Genomic DNA, 14,680 nt, shown 5'->3' on the forward strand with positions numbered 1-14,680 from the left:
CCGTATGCCTTCCTAATAAATTCCTGCTCTGAATTTTGCTGAAGGACTCCGTCTTTTCAAACTACCAGCTAGCTGGCAATCTGATAAGAGCCCAGCTAGCTACTGATAAAAAGATAATTTCCTTTTCCTCCCTCTCAGTAAAGCCACAAGCAGTGGTAGAGTCAGTGGGTTATTTTCAGACTGCTAATCAACTGTAGCACCTAAGGCAGCTACATGCAGTGAAAGCATCTAGGTCAAGACAGTGAGGAGTAATGTGGCCTGCCCGCTACCTGGGACTAGCTGACACCAGCATGCTGGTGAGGAAGAGATGAGTACAACTCCTGAACCAGATGTCACAGGAAGTAGTATGAGTACAGGCCAACATTATTCTTCTGAGCCAAAAAGTCACTGTGGAAGTTAACCAGCTAGGACTTCACCTACTTGCCTTCAAGCAATGAGGGTAAGAAGCTCTGCTTTAATATATTTTTTAGGATTCTCCAAAAGCTTAATGCACACTCACCAAAGAATACTTAGTACTGTACCTATGCAAATTTGTTTTTCCAAACCCAGAATTGGCTAATATTTACCATTCTATTATAACCATTACAAAACTCCTTTTTAAGAATAAATCAAGAGTCCCTCCCATCCCAAGACAAAAGGTGGAAGATAAGAATTTGTTAAGCTTGCCCCATTCCTTTGCTGTTTGCACTTACTTTCATTTAATAAAAGTAACATTTTTTGCTATTGAATCTGTATTACTAGCAACTACTACAGCAGGGTCAAATAAATCTACTCAAGTTTTTTTAAACATTTACTCAATTGAAGTTGAAATCAAAGAGTCCATTAGTAAATATGTCCATTGTGCTTAAGAAACATGCATCTTAAAATATGTAAAGGAATAACCTCTGAGCAAGTCAGGAAGCACTCCTTTCACATTGGATCTCTCACTGGATTAAGAAGGGACAGTTCCTGAAAGTCTCTGCAGCAGGCAATGCAGCATACCAAAAGACCGGAGTTGAAAGCCTTACTTTTTTTTTTTTTAATTATTCTTTTAAAAGTCACATCCCTGTGCTTCCGCTACTCCCACTTTTGTCCACAAAGATCTTGGTCACCTGCAAACAGTTTGTCAAAACTTTTATCAGTTAAACTCTTACCCTCTCTAGGTCCTGCCTCAAATGCATGAACATCCTCATGCGAGTATGAATGCTATCTTCTTTTGGCTGCACCAAGCCATTTTCTTCATCCTCCTTGGGAGGAAACAATGGTTTGTTAAAGTTACTTTTTCGCTTTAATTTCCAGTAATTGTAGATGAAGTCTACAGCAAGTTTAGGAAGGCCCAGTTCTGCTGCAACATCCTCCACTTTAACTAGTGAGTAAAACTCCTCTTCCAGCTCTCGGAGTTTCTGGGCTCGCAAACTGGTTTTCTCGCTCTCTGTTTGCTTCTGGTCTGACATGCTCTTGGGGTGCTCATCAACATCAGGCAGCGAATTCTGTTTGTTCTTGCTGTGCTTTAGACAATAGGACTTGAACTTGACCTCATCCCCATCATCCAGGATAGTCTTCATCTCTAAGCTATGCTCAAAGGCACAGGTGACATGAAAGGCAGTGATACAGCTTTTCACAGAGCACTACAGACAGAACAAAAAAACCCACCTCAATCACTAACAGTAGCAACAAACCAGAAAAAAAGGACAGAATTATCTTAATTACATGAAAGTTCATCCCTATAAAAACATATTTCCCAAGCACTCTTAAATATATCTGTTGATCTCTGAAGTTGGTATCACCTGATTTAGTATTTTCACATTTGTGAACAGGTGTTCAACAGAAGGACCTTTCTATCCATCTGACCCACACAGTAGCAGCTCTTATACATCCCAGACTTATTCAGAAGGCAACTTAGACTAACTCTTAAATCTCTGTGCTAGTGAACTGATTTGATAGCAAACAGCTGTGAAGAAGTCAGCATCTATCCAATGGTCATCTGCATTGTAAAACACCTCTGAACACAGGAAGAACAAAATGAAAAACTGAAAACTGACCTACTCACATAGACTCAAGAGTTACCACAGGACAAGTACATACCTGAATGCAAGCACCAGTTTTCAGCTTGCATAAACTACACACTAGAGCCCATCGACTTGGTGGAATGTGAGACACCTTTGTGATTGGCTCCATTCTTTCTGGGCAAGCAATACTAACCTGTAAACAAACAAAAAAGCATGGAAAGCAGTTGTCAAGGCAATAAAAACAAGCTCTCCATTAATACCAGAAGAAGAAACATGACCACACATTTATCTTGCTGAGAGATCTCCATGTACTCATACTTCTCAGCAAGGGACCCTAAAAGATCCCACATGAAAAGAATATTGTGGAATACTACTAGTTTAACCTGGTGGCTAAAAGCTGCAATTCTTTAAAACATTTGAGGCATCTACAGCATATCTTGTTATGAACCAGTTGCAAGACTGCAGTAAGTGATGCTTAAGTTTATTTCCTTTCCATTGTTTTGGGATTTTTTTCTGTGGTCAAACTTAAAAAGTACCAAAATACAAGATACTCAGAACAAAATAGGAATACTTGGAACACTTACTCATACTTACCTCAAAAGTTCCTTCTTTAAGATCCACAGATCAGCTACAATTGCTACTTCTGCTAGCTCACAATTTGGGGCAGGACCAGATCTATCAGTCAGCAGCCAGGGAAAGCCTCGCTTCCCAGCTTTGCCTCTCCATTGAGCGCTCCCAATGCAAGAGGTGATTCTAATACACTTTCCTAACTACAGATTGTATCAAGCATAATTTGAGAAAGAATACAACAAACTTCTCTTACTGCAAAGCATGGTATATTCTCTTGTGCCAGTTTTCACATACTTAGTCTGGATGATCCATTTGTCTCTAGTAGACCAGATTATGGATATTAATACTAAAAGAAAGAAAAACATTCAGATAAGCACAGGATACCTTTTCCTATTCTTTTTTATACTAATGTCCACATATCCAATAGAAATTTCTCAGCTGTCTGTTGTCCATACTGGGAAACAGGGACTGTCCTCCATAATTTGGATACCGAAACAGACATAGATTATCTCCGTAGGCATCCTTGAGCCACTCCTGACAGACAGGATTTATCCAAGGGCAGAAACAAAAAGTTGGCCAGCTCTGAATAACCAACATGCAGAACTGGGCCAGTATGAGGATGGCACTTGGCAGAAGATTTCTGTGAGACGACTGTTCTGTCCCAAGAATGCCAGTCTCCAAAAGCTTGGATTTTGAAGCTCACACAGCACTTTCTGAATTTAGCAGTTGGGTGCTTTGAAGGGCTACCTGCCTGAAGCAGAAATATAATACTGACTCTAGCTAGGAAGATCTCCACACTTTCTATGAACAATTCACCAGAGCAGAGCAGAACTGTATTTCCAGAGGTGGGATAGGGGCCTCTTCTCAAAGATCTAAGAATTCAAAGAAAGGAGGTTCCTAGGCTCTCTGAGGCCAGCATAAAGCTAATTCCTTAAGAAATCCGTTAAAATCAGTTAAAGCTGAGATGTGAACAGCGTATTTTTTTTTCCCTAGAAAACTTTAGAAGCATTATGGTACAGTAGTTTTCACAGATTACCTCCATAATAAGACTCTCCTAGGGAAATCCAGGTTATATGAATTTGTTTAACATGCGACAATTAAACTGTTGACTTTACAAGAGCCAGTAGCCTAAGCTGAATTTCCTAGCTTCCCTTTTGGGGTACATCAACAATTACTTGATGCACATATTCACTTTAAAACCTGCTTAATCCCTGAGAAGGAAAGGCTTTGCTTCAGCTGACCTTCTCTGTGAGGTAGACTTATCCAAAGATAGCAGTGCTAAATTGATCAAGTCCAAGAGTCATAGTTGCTATGCTTAAACCGAGTATTTTTGCTACTCTGTCCTTATCATTGCATTGCTCTAAGCATCATTTAAGGAGGTGGAAAAGACACCTTTGCAAGAGATTACATGGTTCATTATTTCCACATTTAAAAAAGTTGATCAGCAGTTCATGAGTTAATGACATAAATTGAGCCTAATAAGATTTATGTTTGTAATAGCGCTTCATCCTCTGGTCCCTCAACTGTAAGCCGTATCTTCTGGAATACACCGAGGTCAACTTGCTGCATGGCATTTCCAGAAGTCTTCATTAGGGAAGACAGTGAGATGCTTCAGAGAGGGTCTAGGTTTTAGCAGACAAGGGGAACAGGCAGGCAGTATGTGATGCCGTCATCGGGTAGAGATGACAAACAATCTGCTGTGGCCTTCCTGTAAGTTGGTGGGAAAGCGGCAAAGCTGTCCCTGAAAACACTTGAATGGTTCCACAAAACCATGCCCAGCACTCTTAAACATCAAATGTAGCTTTTTTGCTTCCAAAATGAAAGAGCCTTTCATCAGTCTAACTTGACCCTGCTCAAAACAGAGCTGGTTACAAGCTGAACAGGTATTTCTGAAACAATATTGTACAAAGACTGACTGCAATTCTCATCCCACTTACCACTACACTAAGAGGTAAGACTTCCTTTGGGAATGAAGGGATTATATCAACTTGTCAGGTTGTCTATATTCCTTTCAAAAAGAAACCACCATGCTTCCCAGCAGGAACTGGGAATTGACACAGATCTCCCTGTCCTTCTCTGCCCCTTTTAATGCTCTCCCTGCTCCTTCCCCAGAGGAGACTCATAAGGCCAGGAAACAGTTATGTTGGACATACTGTCCATTCAGCTTGTAATGCTGCCTGTTTATATTACCTCACTTTGTAAAAGCACAAAGAGGCACTTACAGAGTCAGATGCGATTTATTTATACTGGCCTCATGCCGCCTGCATGTTTCAAGAAGGAGTCAAGGCAAAGTCTGTTTGAACTTCGCTGCTTATGAAGGATCCAAAGAGCAGAACCGCCCATCCCAAGGCAGAAATGATCCATCTGCTGTAACATGTAGCTGTTTTCTCTGTTATTTCTTCACCTTGTATCAGGTTATGTTTTGACTGCTGTACTCTGAAGTTTTAAGAACGTGAAAGAGTGAAGATAATGGGCTGTTGAAGCCTCTCCTCTGTGACTGTTATGCATATGAGCTGCCATCTCGATCCTCACCCTGCTGTCCTCTGCTAACCTGCCACCAGCAGCTGCACGTGCGCACAATGATCTGCATCGGTGACTGGGAAGGGCAGCCCAGTAGCTGGAGGACAGCCACTCACAACAGCAGTCAAGGGTAGTCAATTTGATACCGTTCCAGTTGTAGCAAGGAAAAATAACTTTCTGCTTCAGCTAATGCCACGCTGATTGAGGGAAGACATAACTGCAATGGGTTATCGGAGGCAGAGAAGGACCTTGAATTTCAAAACACTCGGTGTAAGTTTTCTGGTCTCAGTTTTTCCTTTTTTTATTTTTTTAGAAAAGAACGCTTTTTAAGAAAATATGAAACAGACTACACATTTACCCTAAAAGACAATAAAGGCAGATTCTACAATATAAGCCAACAACGAATGCGTAAACTTTGCAAAGTAAAAACCTTCAAGCGTCCCAATCAATCAAGTGAGGGTCAAGAAAGCCTTTCAACAGCATTAGCTCACAAGGAAGGGAGGGAAGAAAAAACATTTTAAGATAGCACCGAATGAGTTAATGAAGGAAAATACCTAGTGCAATTGCCTGAAAGATGCGATGCTAGCCTATACTTGGTGACTCATGAAGGTCCTCTTTGAACCTTTTACCACAAGGCACAGACATGTTTATGGCCCATTCATCTCTGCATTCTGCCTTGTTCCATTTTATTAGGACAACAAGAGGAAATGGCAGTGACTTTATAATTCATCTGTTTCTTTTTGAGGAGTTCCAGTGTGCTATACTATCTTGGGGAGAAGAAAAATAGGTATATGAGAATACACATTCTCCCCTAAGGTATCCACCCCCAGGTCTTCAAACTCTGGGTTTTTCTTGTCCCCTGCAGCACGTACCACAGTGACTTTCCAGACAGGCACTGACCTGCCATTTTAGCAGAGATTCCCAAAGGTTTCTCTGGCTTCTCTGGTGACCGAATTGGTTTCCAAGTGACAACTGAGGAGACTGAGAAAGAGAAGGGATCCAAGAGGCATTTCCCACCCCTGCTAGGAGGTGTCACCTCCTCACTATGCCTGACACATTTGGCATTGCTGTGGAGGGGAGGAGGTGCCTGAAGCCTGGAGCCACCAAAGGGGCTGTGGGAGCAGCCAGATTTGAGCTCTCCCACCCGGATGCTCCCCTGGCAGCTTCTCTCCCTCAGCTGGAAAGAGATGGGGCAGGCAGGTGTACTCCCTGCCCTGCCATCACCTGCTTCCCAAACCTGCTAGTTCCTCTTTTGCCGGCGAGAGCATCAAGGCAACCACATGCAGAAAGGATCCCTTAGGAAAACCAGTCTGCTCAGAGCCAGGAGAGCTTCCAGCCAAGATACCTCATAAGTACAGGAGGAAAAGCCAAAAGATATATCATTTTTGAATTTTAAAATAAATCTTTTGTTTTTTTCTCAACTCCTCTCTCCTTAAAGGTGGAAGAGATGCCAGGAACTACAAGCAGGCCTGAAAGGAAAGTGCAACTGGAAAGATAACCTCCTTGAAAAGCAGATATATGCCCGAGAGAGAGCTAAGAATTACACATTGCATCTGGCTGCTATGTTAAAAAAAAGTACCCAGAATCTTAACATTTTCCTCAAAGTTTTGCAAACATGAGGCCTGGCTGTGCTTGGGAGTAGAAGGTTCAGAAAATAAGGCATCCATCCCCATGATGTCATGGTGCTGCTGACAGATCTGGCTACCACCTCGCATTAAACCACCCACCGTAATGGATCTGTGGATCTTACCAGAAAGAAAACAAAAATATTCCAAGTACAAAATTAAACAGAAACTGTTTAATTAAACAGAAACCTGCACACAAGCAAACATTCCAATTTACAGAATTATAATATGATGCTAAACTTGATTCAAAATAGAGGAAGAAGTGCAAAGCTTCATTATTAAACTCTCCATATAAGTATGCATAGATATATCAAAAAGAGCCTTTACTTATAAAATATAACATAGAAGATAAAAAGCCTTATCTCCCCACTATTCAGAAAAAAAATTGGTCCAAAAAAAGCCTTAACTACAAATCTTAGAGTCCATCCTAGACAAATAATGCAATGGAGGGGGGTTCTTTTATTAAAAAAAAAAAGTGGATGTGTGCATGCAAATTATACATCTGAGCACACAAATTCATCAGAAAAAGAGAGACAATGAAGCTGCAGTTGCACAGTGAACACTAGCTTACATCAGTAACCCTTTCTAGCAGGTCACTCAGATACCGTAACGACACCAAGAAGTGACTGCTGAGTAAATGGAGGGGACAAAGTGATTAATTAATGGAACATAAGCTGGACTCTCTCCCAGTCCTCACAGACTGTGCAGTCTCATCAGAATAAAGTCCAGTATTAAGCCAGACAGAGACCTTAAATCATGAGAACATAAAAAGGCAGAGGAGGGAATAACAAGGAGGAGGACAGAGAGCAGTCTACAATACAAAAGACGGAGGCAGAAATTAAGTTTTACCTCTGGAATCCAGAGAGCACAGCTCACATGTGCCCACTTAGTCCCTGTCCTCGTAGCTTTCATGGCACCTCCTCTTTTGGGACACAGGAGGCACTGAGGATGTATTCCCAGGACGCAGGTGCGACACAGCCAGCTCCCTTCAGGTACTTTTAAGATTCCATAGCATGCCTTGAGGAAAATAGGTATCGAGATCATTGCACTGATATGATTTCACACACAAGCATTAATATTCATATGAACCAAAGCTTTCAAATACTAAAGGCACAGTTTGTCCTTTATTTAACCCTTCTCTAATTTCTTTACCTTAATACAAGTCAAGTGATCAAAGAAATAAACAGACTCTAAAGCAAGGTCTTTTTATGCCAGTTTCTTTTTAAGACGTGTGCTGGTATTTGTTTATTGCGTAAAACATACCCATTTTTACTGCACACACCACTGGTGTTAAGAACCTTCGTCTTTTAGTGACTTTTAAATTTCTGAAGCAAAAACCAGACATTTCTTTAAATTAGCTTCTGCATCTAATCCTTTTTAAAATCACAATTTCCTACCACTAATAACTTTACACTCTAACGTAATTCTATTTAGATGTGAAGGGATATGAGCTGTTTGACTGAAGACCATTTCCTGCAACATTAAATTACCTTTGTGGTTACAGTTCTGTGAATTGTTTGTTACTTTAAATACTTATATAATATTGCAACAAAAATTACAGCATATACTGAAATTATGAGGTGCTGGATTTTATGACTATTTCCTGAGTATTGCACTTAAGAAATTTCTCATTTTCTGAGGGGGTAAGTTTTGCTAGGTTTGAGAATTAAAAGAAGGAAAATGATAAGAAAAAGATTAGTCTGCCTTCCAACTCAAATTCCTAGCAGTTCTTAATGGCTAACTACACATGGTGAGACACTGGAACTGGCTGCCCAGGGAAGCTGTGGATGCCCCATCCCTGGAAGTGTTAAAAGGCCAGGCTGGATGGGGCTTTGAGCAACCTGGTCTAGTGGGAGGTGTCCCTGCCCATGGCAGGGGGGTTGGGACTATATGATCTTTTAAGGTCCCTTCCAACCTAACCCATTCTATGATTCTGTCTTGATGTATCCTGCTGTACATACCTACACACATATTAAAGCTGAGTGTATCTGAAATCATTGGCTGCCAACAAGGTCTAATTCCACTCAGCTGCTCCAAATAAAAGCTTTATCAAAAGGGTAGCTTTCAGAGGAAACCCCACCATTCCTAACACCATCTCTGGGAACAGTAACATTGAAAGCCTCAACAAGAACAGGATTATTAGCTGTAACCAGTCTTTCAGATTCAAATTTAGTGTAATATTCCCACACTTGCCTTCCCAGCCTTCTGATGATAAGATCTCAGTATTTAATATGAGGCGATATCATAAAGCATTACACATTTATGTCAGGCCTGCAGAGACCTGGACTTCCCTGAATCAAATCCTGCATTATGGAAATGCCAAGACTGACTATCCTAAATGCTATTTTGATGTGACAACTGTTGTAAAAACCCAACAGGGGGAGCTGTAATCTAAATTTTACAAGTGACTTTTTTTCCCCCCCTCTTATGTGGCACATTCTATTACTAATGCAGAAGAGGCATTACACCTAAGATCACGTTTAGGTGGTTGGAAATGGACTGAAATTGTTTTCTAATTTAATCCTACTAATGAGTGGAGGAGGCCTAGACTACTAAACCAGTAATTTCATGATGTGTTTGAGCTGGCATGAGAGGGCACCGTGAAGGAAGAAATCTCTCCCACTCCTCCTCCCCCCACCTCCAAACTGCGTGATGACAAACAGACCTGAGGCTACTTGGTGAACCAGGGCCGAGCCAGATTAAAAACAGAATGATTTTTTTGTTGTTGTTAGGATTAGCTCTAGCCCACAGATGTTCCCCAGTTTGTTTCAGGCAGGTCCAGCATGGGGAAGGGTCAAGAGGAAGGAGGCAGCAGGTCATCAGCTCAAGCTCAGCTGTCAGCAGGCAACCACGAGCCTTTGACTGCAAATTCATCATTACTTTTGAACAGGCACAAGCAAGGGCTGAAGCAGGCAGCCCAGCTGCCAGCCATATTCCTGTCACTGGCCATGTTACTGGCACTCAGGCTCACGTGGCTGCTTCATGCGGTGAATCAGATCACGAAAGCGGCTGGGCTGGAAGCCAGCCCACTGCGAGCAGGGAGATGACAGGTCCTTTTTCAGCCAGATATGTTTTCTAAGTATTTTTTTGTACTGACTGCAAATAACATTTTTAAAAAAAAAACCAAAACAACCTTCTTAGTCTCTTTTCAATTTATAGCAAAAACCCCCTTGCAGAACAGGACACACAGAAACCACAGGATTCATAACCCTTTTCTGATTATAAGGATACCTCTGCCTATGTTGATCTCAGTCAGTGTAAAGTCTTAGCTACATCTGAAATGCTATAAATGTGAGCAACCTTCAGACTAAGAGCACGGTTATTGCAGGTGCTTATGCCTTCTAAAAAAGATAAGTCTGTTAAAGTGCCTACACGTGGTTTCAGATGGCTAAATTTGGACAGCCCGTGTCTGGCCAATTAACTAGTCAGTCAAGGAGGAAAAACCCCAGCTCTGAAACAAATGATCTTTAGATTCTTCACATATAGGGCAAGCCAGCTTTTCCTGCCCTGTTTATCTTCAAAAGCAGGCTTAATATAGGGGAAAATTGTTTACGGCCACAGAGGAACTACTTGCAAGTCCCAAGAACAAACTTCATGTTCTTATTAGACTGTAGACGTACACATATTTACCACGCTAGGCCACTTAATCCTACTGTAACTGTCAGGGTACAAAAAAATCGAACTTAGTATTGTACCACCCTTCATACCTAGAAAAGCATAAGCCCTCCAATTAACATTTAATACTAGTTTAAATTGCACACTTGCCAAGGTAAAGTAAGACCACAGGACAGTGTCAACGTTTCTGCAGGCACTAACCTGATGGACACAGATATTACACTTGTCACAAAACACCATGTCATTCCCATCTTCACTGTCAGGGGACCGACACACATCACAGATGACGTCTTCATCATATTCAATACCCAATCCTTCTTCAGTCTCAATAGCGTGATTCATGTTCTCATGACAGTGCCGTTCCAGCACTTCAATTGTCTTTTCCATTGTGTTTTCATCCAGGGGCCCACATCCTGCAACAAAGAATAGAGAAGGGGAATTATAGGACAGTCAGGTGCCTCTCACCAAGCCCAGGATGCAGGAATAGAGAAGGACAGCTTCTAGCAACTAAAGCAGTAGACACAGCGTCTCCTCCCCCATCACTCATACTAATAATAAAAACTAAAAATAGAAAGCCTTTTTCCACTCACTGGCTAATTGAAGCGTTATCTTATAAATAAAAGTAGAACTACTACTGGAGTAAAAGTTTAAGCTGTATATAAAACACAAGACTGCACCTTGAAGACAACACTACAGCACAGAAGACAGACAGCAGTTTCTGTAACTGCTAGCTGCTCCAATTCAACCCTCCCTCCACTTCCATCACTTTAAGAAACACTAATGACATCTAAAAATCACATACATTTTTTCAAAATTACACACAATGTTCTTCTGAAGACTAACTCCCTAGGAAATAAAGCTTATCAAGAACACTTTAGATCTTATAAAGATACAGAAGTTGCCACCACCCAGTACCATCCAGTATATTACTTGAGTGATCAGCACAACAGATATCCCGTGGACAAAGCTGTTTGAAGGTAAAGGTGCCCAGGATAGCTGGTCAGCATTCAGGGACTGCTTCTACCAAGCTCAAGATCAGAGCATCCCGACACGTAGGAAGTCAAGGAAGGGAGCCAGGAGACCTGTGTGGCTAAACAGGGAACTGCTTGGCAAGCTCAAGTGGAAGAAGAGAGTTTATAGATCATGGAAGGAGGGGCTGACCGCTTGGGAGGAGTACAGGGCTGCTGTCAGGGGATGTAGAGAGGCAACTAGGAAAGCTAAGGCCTCCTTAGAGTTAAACCTGGCAAGAGGGGTCAAGGACAACAGGAAGAGCTTTTTCAAATACATGGCAGATAAAACTAACGCCAGAGGCAATGTAGGCCCACTACTGAATGGGGTGGGTGCCCTGGTGACAGAAGATACAGAGAAGGCAGAACTACTGAATGCCTTCTTTGTCTCTGTCTACTCTGTCGGGGGCTGTCCTGAGGAGTCCTGTTCCGCTGAGACCCCAGATGAAGATGAAGTCAAGTCAATGGATGAGTTTGCCTTAGTTGATGAGGACTGGGTCAGAGACCAGTTAAGCAACCTGGACATCCATAAATCAATGGGTCCAGATGGGATGCACCCGCGGGTGCTGAAGGAGCTGTCTGAAGTCATTGCTGGACCACTCTCCACCATCTTTACCAAGTCTTGGGAAACGGGCGAGGTGCCTGAGGACTGGAGGAAAGCAAATGTCACTCCAGTCTTCAAAAAGGGCAAGAAGGAGGACCCGGGTAACTATAGACCGGTCAGCCTCACCTCCATCCCTGGGAAACTGATGGAACAGCTTATCCTTGGTGCCCTCTCAAGGCATATCAAGGATAAGAGGGTTATTAGGGGCAGTCAGCATGGCTTTTCCAAGGGGAAGTCATGCTTGACCAACCTCATAGCCTTTTATGAGGAAATAACGAGGTGGATGGATGATGGCAGAGCGGTAGATGTGGTCTACCTTGACTTCAGTAAAGCATTTGACACGGTCTCCCACAGCATCCTCATGGCTAAACTGAGGAAGTGTGGACTCGATGACCGGATAATTAGGTGGACTGCGAACTGGCTGAAGGAGAGAAGCCAGAGAGTCGTAGTCAATGGGGCAGAGTCCAGTTGGAGGCCGGTAACCAGTGGAGTGCCTCAAGGGTCGGTACTGGGGCCCATATTATTCAATATATTCATCAATGATTTAGATGAGGGAATTGAGTGTACTATCAGCAAGTTTGCTGATGACACTAAGCTAGGAGGAGTGGCTGACACGCCAGAGGGCTGTGCTGCCATCCAGAGAGACTTGGACAGGCTGGAGATTTGGGCAGGGAATAACTTAATGAAATACAACAAGGGAAAGTGTAGGGTCCTACATCTGGGCAGAAACAACCCCAGGTTCCAGTATAGGATGGGGAGCTACCTGTTAGAGAGCAGTGTAGAGGAAAGGGACCTGGGGTGGTGGACAGCAGGATGACCATGAGCCAGCACTGTGCCCTTGTGGCCAAGAAGGCCAATGGCATCCTGGGCTGTATTAGAAGGGGGGTGGTTAGCAGATCGAGAGAGGTCCTCCTTCCCCTCTACTCTGCCCTGGTGAGACCGCATCTGGAATATTGTGTCCAGTTCTGGGCCCCTCAGTTCAAGAAGGACAGAGAGCTGCTGGAGAGAGTCCAGCGTAGGGCAACTAAGATGATTAAGGGAGTGGAGCATCTCCCTTATGAGGAAAGACTGAGGGAGCTGGGTCTCTTTAGTTTGGAGAAGAGGAGACTGAGGGGTGATCTTATTAGCGTTTATAAATATATAAAGGGGGAATGTCATGAGGATGGAGCCAGGCTCTTCTCAGTAGCGACCAGTGATAGGACAAGGGGTAATGGATTCAAGCTGGAACACAAGAGGTTCCACTTAAATTTGAGAAGAAACTTCTTCTCAGTGAGGGTGACAGAGCACTGGAACAGGCTGCCCAGGGAGGTTGTGGAGTCTCCTTCTCTGGAGACATTCAAAACTCGCCTGGACGCCTTCCTGTGCAACCTCATCTAGGTGTTCCTGCTCCGACAGGGGGATTGGACTTTTGAGGTCCCTTCCAATCCCTAGCATACTGTGATACTGTGATACGAAAGGTGCTTTTATTGTTTTATTGGGGTTTTGCAAATAAAATAGTAGATAAATATACTGTTGGCAATCCATACTGCCTGTTTACTTGAACACTACACATGCTGTATACACGTACTACTATTCAAACTTAGTGTAAGCAGAACCACTTAAAAAGAATTTGCTATGAGACATCCTCAGTTAGCAGGGTATGGTCTGAAATTGCAAAGAAACCAAACAATGTTCATAGCTACAAGCAATTTCCAAGGTGCACGCTCTCAAAATCCTCAGGCAAGAGTGATGCTGCTGCCCATAGTTTGCTATTTGCTCTGACCTTCAAAGGTTGGGATATTCGTGTAACATTAGTATCAGAGGCTAACATTTTAACTACTGGACTGTGGACAAGAATATGTCTACTAATTTGGATTCCTTGTTGCCACAGATGAACAAGGAGATGGACAAGATAAATGACTGCTGATACAAAGTGTCTTTTGCTATTAAACGGTACTCTGAGATGTCTGGATATTTTCTCACTCCTGAATTAAAAGTATTACAAAATCATTCAGGTGGGAAGGGACCTTCAGAGGGTCCAGCCTAATCGCTGGCTCCAAGCAGAGCCAACAGTGAATCCAGACAAGGTTGTTGCTCAAGAGGTGTCTAGTCAGATCTTGAAAATGTCCATGGATGGAATCTGCCTCCCAGAAAAACTTTGGTTTTGCTAACAGCATCCCTGTATGTCTAGGAAGCGTGGCCTTGCTTCTACCTCTTACACACATCCTTTGGCACTGGAGCTCAGTCATGAGTTCCCTCCTTAACCAAGCCAGTCTCCTGACACATCTACTTGTTTTCCTTGCATGTCTCGATGGATCTTTCTTGTGCTTAGAGGAGACTGTCCTTAAAGTCATGCCAGCTCTCTTCAGCAGCTCCTTTCTTCAGACCTGCCTCACAGATCCCACCTACTAGTTACCCAAATAAGTAGAAACTTGCTTTCCTGAAGGCCAGGACCAGAAGGCTACTTCCTTCCTTCACTCCCCTCAGGATCTCAGTCACCACTATTTCACAGCTACTATAGCCAATGACACCATTGATTATCACATCCTTACAGGTTCTTCCTGTTTTGTGAACAGCAAATCCAGGAGATGCCAAATACTTCTCTTTTGCTCACCTGTCCTTCCTAAAGGACCTCCAATCATCCACGGAAGAATGCCAGCCACACAAGCTATTCCACCACAACTCAGTTATTCCAGTGACGATTCCAAGATCATTTTCACTCCCCTTCATAGCCCTCTACACACACAACTTGCACGGAAAGAAAGTTTACTT

The 14,680-nt window shown here is 42.8% G+C and overlaps 1 protein-coding gene across 1 annotated transcript in view; it reads right to left on the bottom strand.

Annotated features, from left to right (window-relative positions):
- The window catches only part of JADE3 (jade family PHD finger 3), a gene marked incomplete at its 5' end in the record, with an annotated part of 35,597 nt that overhangs the window by 6,759 nt on the left and 14,158 nt on the right, over window positions 1-14,680 (bottom strand). The window contains 4 exons of the mRNA XM_082492384.1: window positions 1,134-1,607; window positions 2,065-2,181; window positions 7,553-7,720; window positions 10,520-10,731. Coding sequence (XP_082348510.1) covers window positions 1,134-1,607; window positions 2,065-2,181; window positions 7,553-7,720; window positions 10,520-10,731 — 971 coding nt within the window. The remainder of the gene's footprint in view (window positions 1-1,133; window positions 1,608-2,064; window positions 2,182-7,552; window positions 7,721-10,519; window positions 10,732-14,680) is intronic.

Source organism: Vanellus vanellus, assembly GCF_965231255.1.
Source record: "Vanellus vanellus genome assembly, chromosome: 1".
NCBI classification, from domain to species: Eukaryota; Metazoa; Chordata; class Aves; order Charadriiformes; family Charadriidae; genus Vanellus; species Vanellus vanellus.